This window comes from Botrytis cinerea, chromosome 16 (genome assembly GCF_000143535.2).
Source record: "Botrytis cinerea B05.10 chromosome 16, complete sequence".
Classification (NCBI taxonomy): Eukaryota; Fungi; Ascomycota; class Leotiomycetes; order Helotiales; family Sclerotiniaceae; genus Botrytis; species Botrytis cinerea.
The window spans coordinates 988,007-1,000,095 of record NC_037325.1 but is presented as its reverse complement, the minus strand read 5'-3'; the positions used below and the strand labels follow the sequence as shown (position 1 = coordinate 1,000,095).

Below are 12,089 nucleotides of genomic sequence, written 5' to 3'. Positions count from 1 at the left end.
TATTGATTGTTTCTGATGTTGGCCTATAATTTTATGCTATTCGTGAACTAATGATCCTTGCTACAGGCCTTTCACCAGCTAACATTGTAGCGTGCTACAGGGTCAGGGACCATGCTTTTCGCCCGCATTGCGCTGGGGTGCGATCAGATTTCACCAGGGACACGGAGCACAGGATGATCATGAATATCAAAGTGGTTTGCATCAAATGCCATTTTGGGATCAATTCTATTTCCTTGTGATGGTAAGCCAAGGTTAAGCTTCTACACAAAGATGCTTCTTTGAACTTCGGGCCTTTTGACCCTACGCATTCACTTGCCCCTTATGACGTGAGCTAAGTATCAAGCGAAATGAATTTACTCAAACTATTCATGAGCGCATGTTCTTTCTTGGCATCTTGAGTATTCATAGGTTCATACCATATCGTCCAATCTTTAAACTGAACACCCCCTCCATTGAGAGCGTCATTCGGGCAATGTTTACCCCTTGTTCGAGCATACAATTCACATCACTTGCAACCCCATTTGAAATTATCATTAACATTCTATTACTACCCCTCCTTTGAGATCCCACGAGCTAGTTTTTTGGTTCTACAAAAGAGCTCCAAGTCCCTCCTCCTTGTCCTCTTCACAACCACGCACTCAAGAACTTCTTTCCTTCTTTCTTGATCCAGGAACTTAATTCTTTATTAATAACTCTTTTTGATTTGCAATACCATTAATTTGCACTAATTCTTCAACTCTTCTTTGGTGATCCCCATCATGAAGTCTTCTCTCTTAGCGGGAGTGCTAGGCACTGTCGTTAGTTTCGTCTCTGGTTCTACATTTAGTCCAGTTAGACCTCCTGCGGTTCCTCTAGCTGGTATTTATCACAATCTCTCAATTCGAGAATGGATCTAACACGGAATAGTCAAATCACCATACATGAGTACATGGCTGGAGGCAGGAAGTACGGGTGCTAGTGGAGGCATTCTCCCAGGGTATTGGCCGTAAGTTATCTCCCCGGATTGAGTATCAGAAGTCATAACTAACGTTTATATAGTCGTTTCTGGGCGTAAGTTAAAAAATTTAGCTAAATGGCGCACGTTCTAATATATTGGATAGCGGACCTCAACCTGATGGTTCGGTTGCAGGAGGCGCTGGCTCCGTCACTGGTTGGGCTGGTCTCATCAAAGTGTAAGTATTCTTGAACTATCACGTTTATTCATTCCAAATTCCCTCCAATCATCTCACTAAACTTTAACTAGAGATGGCACAGCTTACACCTGGATGGGTGCTGCAAGTGTCAATGGTGTTGTTCCACCAAGTGTTACTCAAGATCATATGGAGTATACTTCCAGCAGATCCACATTCTTGATGACTGTCGCTGGAAAAGTATCGATGAATGTTACATTCCTATCACCGCTCACACCAGATGATATTCGACGACAATCGGTTATTGGTACATATCTTTATGTATCTGCAAAATCATTGGATGGTGCTACTCATGCTGTTGAGTTGTACTGTGACACATCTGCAGGTAATTTTGTTCTCGTCTAGAATGCAAGGACCATGCTCACATACAACACAGAATGGACTTCTATCCACAAATCTGATACTGCACAATGGAAGTGAGTTATTCCAATATCGGCAATATTTTGAGAACAAGAGTATTGACTTTCATGCAGTTATACCGTAAATGATGGCATTGGCTCCCATCGAAGTTGGAGACAAGACCAAAGTGAATTCAATGCGGATTATGCAGACGATCAAGCTCACTGGGGTTACTGGCTGTGGTCTACCAAAGCCGTCAATGGCATGTCATATCAATCCGGACAGGACTCTGTTGTTCGCGGAAATTTCCTCAACAATGGGTCTCTTCCAAATACTCAGGATACCGTCTACAGATCTATCGAGGATGCTTGGCCAGTATTTGGTTTCGCCAACAATCTTGGAAATGTTGGAAGTACTGCGGTTGAAACTCTTTACACTATTGTCCATGCTCAAGAAAACGCAATCATTTTCCTTGGAGATGGTGGACTGAAAACTGTTCCTTCCTTATGGGCTAGCTATTGGGATTCTGATATCTCTTTGGTATGTGGATACTCCTTTTCGCTTTATATCATGCTGATTGCTTTAGGTCACCGATTTTTACAACGATTGGGTCATGAAATGGGGTGTCTGGGACCACAAAATTGCCGTCGATTCTCTTGCAGCAGGTGGCCAAGACTACTTGACTATTACTTCTCTTTCAGCTCGTCAAGCATTCGGAGCTGTTCAGCTTTGCGGAACTCCAGATAAGCCATACTACTTTCTCAAAGAAATCAGTTCTGATGGTAATACACAAACTGTTGATGTCATGTTTCCCGCCATGCCCATCTTTCTCTACACGAACCCTATTTTGTTGAAGTACTTGCTTGATCCTCTTTACGAGAACCAAGAAGCTGGCCACTTCCCTCAAGAATATTCAATCCATGATTTAGGTGCTAACTATCCCCGTGCGGTTGGACACCCAACTGGTGATGGAGGTAAGTGTTTGCCCTGGTATGTAACCATCAAATACTAACGATGAGTAGAACCTATGCCTCTTGAAGAATGTGGAAACATGATTATCATGACTCTCGCCTACTCTCAACATGCTTCCGATAAAGCGTATCTGACTCAACACTACCCACTACTCAAACAATGGACTACCTTCCTCGTCGCTGAAGCTTTAATCCCAGCAAATCAACTTTCCACTGATGATTTCCAAGGCACTCTCGCAAATCAAACCAATCTTGCCCTCAAAGGTATCATCGCCATTGAAGCAATGTCAGTGATTGCAAATATGACTGGAAATTCCGCCGATGCATTGAACTATACAAATATTGCACACGATTACCTTACGAAATGGGAGCAACTCGCTATAGTCCCAGCCACTGCATCTGTTCCAGCACATACCAAATTAGCCTATCAAGATAACGCTGGACATGGTCTTTTGTACAATCTTTACGCTGATACGCTTTTGAAGCTCAATTTTGTCCCAAAACGAATCTACGATATGCAAAGCGAATACTACCCAACAATTGCTAATGTATATGGTGTTCAACTTGACTCCAGGAATGTTTGCACCAAATGTAAGTTTCATGCACTACTTATTCTCTGCTGCACATTCTAATTATCTTTTTCAAACAGCCGATTGGGAAATGTGGGCAGCAGCAATCGCATCTCCATCCACAAAATCCATGTTTATCTCCAAGCTCGCAACATGGATTGGTATTACTCAAACTGACCGCGCTTTCACCGACCTTTACAATACTCAAACTGCAGAGTAAGTTATCACATTCATGCTCACTACTTCTGTTATGCAGATCATACTAACACAATCACAGCTGGTGGTCAGGTCCCTTTATCGCTCGTCCAGTCGTTGGTGGCCATTTTGCTCTTCTTGCAATCGATGGCTCACCAACAACAACACCTAAGAGAGAGATTGAATGCGAAGCCAAATGCAGTCTCACATGTGACGCTAAATGTGACACGGAAGATGGAAGCGTGGCAGTCAAATTTAAGGCATAAATGACGAAGCATCTGTTACGATACATGGGATCCGGCGGTTAGAGATTAATGATGGGGTTTTGGTGATATCTTCTTTGCATATTTGGGGGGACTTTGGGGAGACTTTGGGGACATTTAGGGTTATTAGGCATTTACGATAGTTAGTTTGGCTAGAGATACCACGCATGATTTTCTTGGGGTTATGAAGGAGCTCGAATTCTACACATGTTTTAATTCGATTCATTTCTATTTTATTTCTGTCTTGTTGCCGGGAATCTGTGGATTGAATGCAGGATGATACTTTATTTGATTAGCATTGTCACACCACTCAGCCCGTTGAGGGGATACAGAGAGTACAATAAGAAAATAATTTCTCCTCGCATATCGCGACTGCTTTCACTTTGTTTCATTTCATTTCACGGAAATTCATTCATCCCGAGTCGATTCTTCCTATGGTTGGTTTCGAAACGATGATGTAGATCGACACTTACTATGGGTGGCTCCGAATGATTCAGGGAATACTCGAGTAGTATAGTTAGTATCACTTGATGTTCTCACTGTGTCAAGCAGTCATCATGTGTTTTTTCCTTTCTCATCGAGAACGCGAGATTTGCTGGTCAGATGACTGTACAGAAGATTCCACATCGACAATTACATTCTTCATCTTGCGAAAACGAAGATATCGAATATTGGTATCCAGCTTTTTTCCTGTCCTGTTTTTCAAAAAGTATCAGTGCTCTTTTCTTCTCCCTCTTCGATAGATTGTTTTTATTGAATTTATTGTAGTTTCTCCATTTTGACATGTGATCTATATCTGGTTTCATACGTTTAACATTCTGTGGGTTTGGGATTACAATTATAGTCATCGAATTCTTTCCTTTGCGAAATAAGTAATCTTTGATCGGATTTGGAGTAGTGATCTCTGCTACTTTTTTTTTCTTTTTCTCTTTCTTCTTCTTCTTCTGGCTCACTCAGTTAGCCTCATCGCTCCCCTGTAAATTTGAGGGTATGGTATCACCGATAATGACACATGGAAAATTCACCCGTAGAATAAAAGGTAAGCTTTCTCATCAAATCTCAGGTCTATATTTCTTATAATACATACTCACTAGCAGTCATGGTTCCAGTGGGTATTTATATAAGTATATGAAAAAAATACACCTGTGTGTACTCCTAACGTAGCAGGATCGTCATAGGGACATCTCCCGATATCTTTCCAATACTCAACTGCTTTTCCCCTCATATTGCCTTGCGCATAACACGGTCTGAACACCCGCCATCTATCTTCCGACTGCTTCATATTCATGGACATACGTGAAGCAGACAGTACGATAAACACTCGATCTTCTCGCCTCGCTCCGGGTCCGATCCCAAATTGGCTATCCGCTGTGATCAAAAGATGTCGATTCGTACTTGCCCTTTTCAGACCGCGGATTTATCGCGCGTAAGCTTTGTCCTGGAGGAGAGCGGTTGTCTCTCTTTCGCCGTCGATTTCGCCTACATGTAATGGTGTTCACGAATTCTCCGAACGTCGGAGCTGGCTCGTGTTGGGTGACTACTGGTTCGGGATTGGAGTGGATACCAGCAAGAAGGTCGAGGCCGAGGTCCATTGCTTCAAGAGGTGAGAGTTTAACATCGTCGCCCTCGTCTGTGGTAAGCTGTTTGTCGGTTACAGTCTTGCGAAATAATTCATGGATGGTTTTGGTGCTGCCCAGGTCGTTTTTCTTGATTGCTCGTCCTACGTCTTTTATTCGCTCTACGATAAGTCTTAAGCACTCATCCTACTCCAGTCGTGTTCTTGGAGGCTCAGATCAAAGGTGGCGAATAGCTCTGAATAGCTGGTCGCCATTCCTTCGCTAGCGTTGAATGTTGAGCGGAAATTATTAGGGTCAACAGCTGAGTCTACATTGCGGAACAGCTGTGGCACCCATGAAGGAGGGTGACTGGACCGAGGGAGCTCGTGGAGATCAATGTAGCGGAAGAGCCACGAGTCTCCGGCTTCCTCAGTTGCAACCCGTGTGGCATCCGCTGGCACCTGATTGATCAAACGTTCATAGGCGGGAATAATCTGAGCAGGAAACGGTTGTTGTTCGATATGCCATCGAGTCATACCAAGTCAATCGTACACTCTATCATGGTTTACTGTTGCATCGAAGGTCTGAAAAAAAGTGAAACAAGACCGCAAACTTCTGTTTTTGGTCACTGTTCCAAGAGCGTCAGCCCTGCTCAATATCGACAACCAATGACAAGTATGAAGCATTTAGCATACCATGCCCCTGCTGTATATTAAGCGGGAGATAGTCTTCTTTGTGGTGCATCCAGATCGCAACGCGGAAAAGCTTCAAGGCTGGTATGCTCTGGATGCCGTAGCATACAAGTCTTTCTGATGGCAAAACAGCCTCTTGTACGATCCAACGCCGTCTGAACCATGAGCACTTGGGGAATTGTCGCACAGCCTCCATAGCATTAGAGGTACAATGGTCCTGCAGGGGCGTCGTTGAGTGCTGGAATATCTGAGCTTTTCCATAGAGCACGCCGCGCAACTGCGTGCAGCCTTCGCTGCTCTAGCTGGCTCGATTATAAATCAAACGCAGAGTTTCAATTTCTAGCTTCGTATAATCATTCTCTTCTCCCAGCCAGATAACAGTTCGCTTAGCTTTCGAATAGATATTATCCATGATAGCGATCTGATGCTGCTTCTCCGGAATGTCTTTCTGATTGATACAGACGGCATTGATCCGAACAACTCTTGTCGAGTTTTTTTATCGGACATTGCGGAGGACATTTTCAGCCGAAGCGGTGATGGAGCAGATTCTAGTATCATCTCTACATCTTTATCACCGGAGAGCAGGCTCCAGACATAGGATAGCGCTTTGTAGTTTAGATCGCTTGAACTTCTCAGGTCGATGTGAACAAATTCAGCACGTACGATCGTATCGGCGTCGCTAGGCAGCAAACGGAGGATTCTGGTTTGAGACTCAGGAATGTCGAGCTTGCGATAAGTTAGTGCTTGAGAGTCATTTTGTGGCGCTGCTTGAGTACACATCATGACGATGCGGTTATACTTCTAAGGCTTTAAGTACCTGATGCACCGCAGCCTTACAGTTCATACCCAAACAAAACAATTTGAAGGATATCCTCGAGTCTCAGCTGCCCACAGCTATGCTGTAAATCTGTCGCCGTGCGATTTGTACCAACCAATATAGATCTCGGTCTGGTTGGAATCTTTGAGTTCCCGGTGCTTGCCTTTTCTTTATGAGACCATCCAATCACAGAAGTTTTACTCCTGATAGGGGGAAATGTAATTAGTATCTTTGCTTGTTCGTGATAATTACGACGAATGTGATTCACGATGGAAATAGCGATCGGACAACGAAAGCGGGATATAGTTAATTCTTAGAACCTACCACTAAAAAATCAAGGGTCTAGTACTCGTAGAACACATATATTTAATAACCAAATACATATAAGTGATCGCATCGCGAGAGGGTCTGTTTCGTGACAGAACTCGAATATTTTTTCAATTTATTATGGGAGTATCCCTATCATCTATGTTCCCCCAGAAGTACGCTTTTTATATCGAATAACGTGTTTTATCACCGAGTGGATCATATCACCGAGTGGATCACTTTCACCTCAATTTACCACTTTAAACTTATATTATTCAACAACAATTGAATCAATTGATTAAAACTATTAAGAATCTAGTAATCTAGGATCTATTACATTGTTTTGACAAGTTCTTGAATTATGACCTGATTTTCCACACTTACTACAGCACCTATTAGAAGATGCTTCCCCAATAGGATTTCCCTTATTTTGACGCTCGTCGCGTTGAATCTGAATATCAACCTCTTGCTGAGATAATATATCAAGAGCCTCTTGTCCAGTAAGCACTCCTCCTTGACGTAACTGAGTTTTTTTCGCGCGTCGACGTTTGCTTAATGCCTCATTTGCTGCCCGAAGTGTACGAATCTCTGCATTTAAAAGTGTATTCTCATGAGCTAATCTCTCTGTACCCTTAGCTAGAGCTAGTACAGTCTCAAATATAGGTGTAGGAGAGCTTGATTGATGACGAGTTATTCGAGATTTAACTAATGTTGATTGAGAAAGAGCTTCAGTTGGGTTGCGAGGGGTTTGAGAGATCCATTGATCTAGATCGAAAGAGGGGGGGGTAGGTGTACGAATTCGAATATCTAACTTCGAAAGTACAGCTTCAGGGCTAAATGGTATTAAACCTGTTCCTCGAAACCCTGATTTCATATTCTGAGAGGTGATTGATTCTTCGTATGCAGCTTTAAAAGCTATAAAGAATTCAACCTTCGAGATATGATTGATATGTGCCTTGATAAATCCATCAATTTGACCACTATATGAACGTTTCAGATTACCAAAACAACCTACATCAAGTGGTTGAGTTAGATGACTTGAATGCGGTGGTAAACATAAACATATGATGTCGTTCTCTTCACAGTATGCTTGAAAAGCTCTTGATTCGTGGCTTTCATGCCCATCTAGCACCAACATTCGATATTTGCCCTTTCTTCGATTCTTAGTATGTTTATCGAAGTGTTTCAACCATTCTAAACCCGTCTCGTTATTTGTCCATCCATTAGATGTAGGTTTAATAGCCCAATCCGCAGGAAAATCGGTTTCGGTATACCAATTGGAAAGATGGACCTGTCCTTGAACCACTAGAAATGGGGGTATAGTTTCACCCTCCCCATTACCACATATGATCGCTGTAGCCCATTCTCTATTGCCTGGTTGTATTGCCTTGCTTCTGCCATTTCGTTCAGCACTAGTTACCACCATTCCGGGGCATATTATACCCATCATAAAGCCCGTTTCGTCGAAGTTGTAGAAATCGCAGTCGAGAATACCATATTTCGCTCGCATATTCGAAACTAGTCGAAACCACTTCTCAATAAGTTTAGGATCTTCGCAGAGAGCCCTTTGAAAGTCATAAACACGACTAAAACGCGTCTTTAATTCGATTCGACGCTTTACGAATCGATGCGTCCAGAGCTTTCCAACACGCTTTGCACCCCTCGATTCAAGAATATGATTCGCCATATCTTCCACCATTCTAAGTTTAGGTGGAAATCCTCTTGAATCTATATCAAGTATATATTGAATAATCACTTCCTCTTCTAATTGTGTAAGATTATGACAATTCGCTCGAGTTTCGACGCGGGGGGTAAAACCATTCATTCTATGATTGAGTGTTGTATATGGTAAATTATATAGCTTAGCAGCTTTTCGAATACTAAGTTTTTTGTCTTTTTGAATAGCTTCAATAGCTAAGAGTATTCGAGCTTCTTTATTATTCGATTGCATTTCAATTGATTGATAAAACGCGTATTGAAGTGAGAGATCAACAATTGAAGTGAAAGTGATCCACTCGGTGATATGATCCACTCGGTGATAAAACACGTTATACTTTTTTAGTCGAATTTTTTTTTTTCCTTTTTTCTTCATATACTCTGACGGCTCATACACTGTACTTCTGATCTCTGGATCTGATAATATAGGATGTATGAGATGACTAAGTTTAAACATCTACAATGACTACACATTCGTTCCTTTCGGGCCCCTCCCCGCCATCTGCAGAGAAGAACTCGCCATTCTTTACTGTTTTCCAGGCATAGGTTGAACCAAGCGGAATTTTCCCCTGCCATTCTAACTTGTAATAAGATAAGGCAGTCAGCAGGGAGGGGTAGATGGTGAGACTAATGCACGTAAGACTACGAATCTGGATCTTGATTTAAACAATTTATAACATTTTCCAACCGGGGATTGCTTCATTTGCACATGCATCCGAAGAGTTTGGTGGGGTCACTTTGACTTCACCAAATGTTGGCTTTCTAATAACTGTTGGTGAATTTTTGGTGCATACTGATTGTTATCACTTATTGAATGTCAAAAAACCATAAATCCTGCTTATTTATTTCTCATGATATCTTTGAAGATTTCCCTCGAATACGTTACCATTAACAGCTTTTTAGCTTCTCGAATAATTTGAAATGGCTTTCGCTCAGCTTTTAGGCACAGGGATAATTTTATCATTGATTTTGACAATTGCCGAAGCCACTCGTCGTCTTTATTTTCACCCCCTAGCTCATATTCCAGGGCCCAAACTTGCCGCACTTACCTGGTGGTATGAGTCCTACTTTGACGTTATTCAGCCAGGACAATACGTCTTTAAAATACAAACCTCCATAAACAATATGGTAAGGTGGAAGAAGAATTGTGTATTGATCATTGCTGAGCTCGAAATTACAAAAGGACCTATCCTCCGAAACACTCCAGATGAGCTCCATATACAGGATGTTGGCTTTCTAGATACTGTTTACGCTCCATCTGCGTCGCCCAGAAATAAATATGAATATCAACTTCGAACTCTGAGAATTCCAGGAGGCGTGAGAACGACAGCTCGTTACGACCTCCACAAGAAGCGACGCGCTGCGTTGAGCCCCTTTTTCAGCAAACGAAATGTTCTACACCTTGAACCACTGATCAACAAGAAAGTGGAACAGCTTTATCAAATGATTGATAAACATGCCAAAGAACAGTCGCCCGCCAATTAATCAGATTTGCTCTTTGCCTTTTCCAATGAGTACAGTTTGAATGAAATATATGTATGACAGGAAGGGCTAATTCTTAGCAGTGTCGTCACAAACTTCTTATTCAACCATCAAGTTGATGTTCTATCAGATGAGACTAGGGCTGTGGAACTTCGACATAATAGCCATCAGCTTCTGATGGGCATCAATATAAATAAGCATCTACCTTCAATTCCGGACTTCTCAGAATCCCTTTCATTATCGATAAGCAAACCAATCATGCCCCGGGTTTAATAGATATGCATGCGCCTTTTGATGTATGTTTCTAGCGATGTTCAAACGCAAACAATCATAGCTGACTTGAAATAACAGAGGGTCCGCACCGAATTGACCGATATCATGAGCTCGAAGCCATCCGAAGTTAGCAGTGAGAAGCTTTTGGGCCCAACGAAGAAAGAGTCTGTGTTCGCCTCAATACTTGACAGTGCTATTCTACCACCAACAGAAAAGACCTTGCTTCGTCTCCAACAGGAAGGATCACTTTCGGTTTTAGCTGGGACCGAATCACCCGCCCAAACACTCAAAATAATCTTCTACCATCTACTTACAAATCCAGCCATTATCGCGAAGCTTCGGGCTGAACTCGATACGGCTCCAACACCTACTTCCTGGGCAACACTTGAGCACCTCCCATATCTCTCCGCAGTTATTGACGAAGGAAATCATCTATCTTTCGGTGTCACAGCTAGAACGGCTCGTATCGCAGATGAGCAATTGACCTATACTCCTTCCTCTCATGTTACATCGACGACAAACAAAGGCACATTTTACAAGATCCCTACGGGTACACCTATTAGCATAACAACGTTGAGCGCCCACACAGCCGAGACTGTTTTTCCAGATCCCTTTGTGTTTGATCCGGAGCGCTGGCTTGGTGACGAGGGTCGCGAACGCCGCAAGTATCAAATGGCGTTCGGTAAAGGTGGTCGTGTCTGCATCGGCATTGAGCTTGCTCGCGCGGAACTATATCTTGTTACGGCTGCTCTGGTTATTAGGTTTGATATGAAGTTGTTTGAAACGGATGATAGTGATGTGGGTTTTCTTTGCGACTATCAAGTCGCAATGCCGAAGTTGGATTCGAAAGGGGTTCAAGTGATGGCAAAAGCTTTTGCGTGAGTGGAGCTGTGAGAGGGCATTAATTTCATGTCTATGTACTCAACTTGGCAGGATCAGCATGTCATCAGGCGTAGTCAGGCCATAAGAATTGTGAATGTTCTCACACTCAGTGTATAAATCCATAAGACAACAGAATCCTTTTCGCTGCATAACATTCTTGAAATATTCTTTTGGACATTCTGAACTTTTGGGGGGGAAATAAACAATAAATTATACATTGAGATATATAGAGACTATAATATGAAAGGCAGAAAGATGCATTGTGTTTTTAGAAAGCGAAATTTGAAAGACAATCAAACAACACATAAAGATCTCATTCTGAATCTTTCATGTAATGTGTATCTCATTGATCCAAGGATCGTCAGCTAATTGCCTAGCAGATTTCCTATCTTCCGGTCGCCATTGAAGCATACCACGCATCATATTCAAGAACATTTCCTTATTCCTACCCTGAAGACGCAGTTCTAATTTCTCTAATTCTGCCACCACAGGGTTCATGAGCTCTAGGTTTTTAGTAAATGGATACGAAAATAATGCGAAACACATACAGGAGATTGCGCGCCAACCAAACAGTAGACATTACGCCATATCCAAGCTTCCCAACGACTTGATATTTAGACATAAGCATATCTCCAATATTCACAGGATAATACAATCCTCTTTTGAACCCCTCAATTTGTTCCTCATCAAGTGGTTGAGCGTCACTGATCAATTCATACCCCGTTGTAGGGAATCGCAATGGCGGGGATGGCTTTCTTCTAGTAGCTGATCTTGCCCATTTCAAAATCGATGCCATTGTTGTGCATGCGTATTCTCGTCTTACGATTATGGATTGCGG

The 12,089-nt window shown here is 42.4% G+C and overlaps 4 protein-coding genes across 9 annotated transcripts; 2 read left to right on the top strand and 2 right to left on the bottom strand.

Annotated features, from left to right (window-relative positions):
- Positions 1 to 237: 237 nt before the first annotated feature.
- BCIN_16g02560 (hypothetical protein) lies at positions 238 to 3,891 on the top strand. Of its 2 annotated transcripts, XM_024697997.1 has the most exons (11): positions 238 to 858; positions 907 to 985; positions 1,039 to 1,050; positions 1,101 to 1,172; positions 1,244 to 1,515; positions 1,567 to 1,606; positions 1,664 to 2,069; positions 2,116 to 2,503; positions 2,552 to 3,091; positions 3,150 to 3,285; positions 3,347 to 3,891. In XM_024697997.1, the coding sequence occupies exons 1-11, from the start codon at positions 759 to 761 to the stop codon at positions 3,528 to 3,530; spliced, it is 2,229 nt and encodes a 742-aa protein (XP_024553814.1). In that variant the 5' UTR covers positions 238 to 758; the 3' UTR covers positions 3,531 to 3,891. The 2 variants fall into 2 exon arrangements, with proteins under 2 accessions (XP_024553814.1, XP_024553815.1); XM_024697998.1 differs by lacking the exon at positions 1,039 to 1,050.
- Positions 3,892 to 7,157: 3,266 nt separating this feature from the next.
- On the bottom strand, positions 7,158 to 9,072 carry BCIN_16g02550 (hypothetical protein). Its single transcript, XM_001550474.2, has one exon. The coding sequence runs from the start codon at positions 8,847 to 8,849 to the stop codon at positions 7,206 to 7,208; it is 1,644 nt and encodes a 547-aa protein (XP_001550524.2). The 5' UTR covers positions 8,850 to 9,072; the 3' UTR covers positions 7,158 to 7,205.
- A 395-nt stretch (positions 9,073 to 9,467) lies between these two features.
- BCIN_16g02540 (hypothetical protein) lies at positions 9,468 to 11,543 on the top strand. Of its 2 annotated transcripts, XM_024697995.1 has the most exons (4): positions 9,468 to 9,742; positions 9,782 to 10,128; positions 10,180 to 10,392; positions 10,450 to 11,543. In XM_024697995.1, the coding sequence occupies exons 3-4, from the start codon at positions 10,379 to 10,381 to the stop codon at positions 11,249 to 11,251; spliced, it is 816 nt and encodes a 271-aa protein (XP_024553812.1). In that variant the 5' UTR covers positions 9,468 to 9,742; positions 9,782 to 10,128; positions 10,180 to 10,378; the 3' UTR covers positions 11,252 to 11,543. The 2 variants fall into 2 exon arrangements, with proteins under 2 accessions (XP_024553812.1, XP_024553813.1); XM_024697996.1 differs by having other exon boundaries at positions 9,468 to 10,128.
- On the bottom strand, positions 11,422 to 12,070 carry BCIN_16g02530 (hypothetical protein). 4 transcript variants are annotated; one of them, XM_024697994.1, is made up of 3 exons: positions 11,800 to 12,070; positions 11,748 to 11,754; positions 11,422 to 11,563 (listed from the first exon to the last, which is right to left on the bottom strand). In XM_024697994.1, exons 1-3 carry the CDS (start codon positions 12,045 to 12,047, stop codon positions 11,462 to 11,464), a joined length of 357 nt encoding a protein of 118 aa, XP_024553811.1. In that variant the 5' UTR covers positions 12,048 to 12,070; the 3' UTR covers positions 11,422 to 11,461. The 4 variants fall into 4 exon arrangements, with proteins under 4 accessions (XP_024553811.1, XP_024553810.1, XP_024553808.1 ...); XM_024697991.1 differs by having other exon boundaries at positions 11,545 to 11,754; XM_024697992.1 differs by lacking the exon at positions 11,748 to 11,754 and having other exon boundaries at positions 11,545 to 11,730.
- Between the last annotated feature and the right edge of the window lie 19 nt (positions 12,071 to 12,089).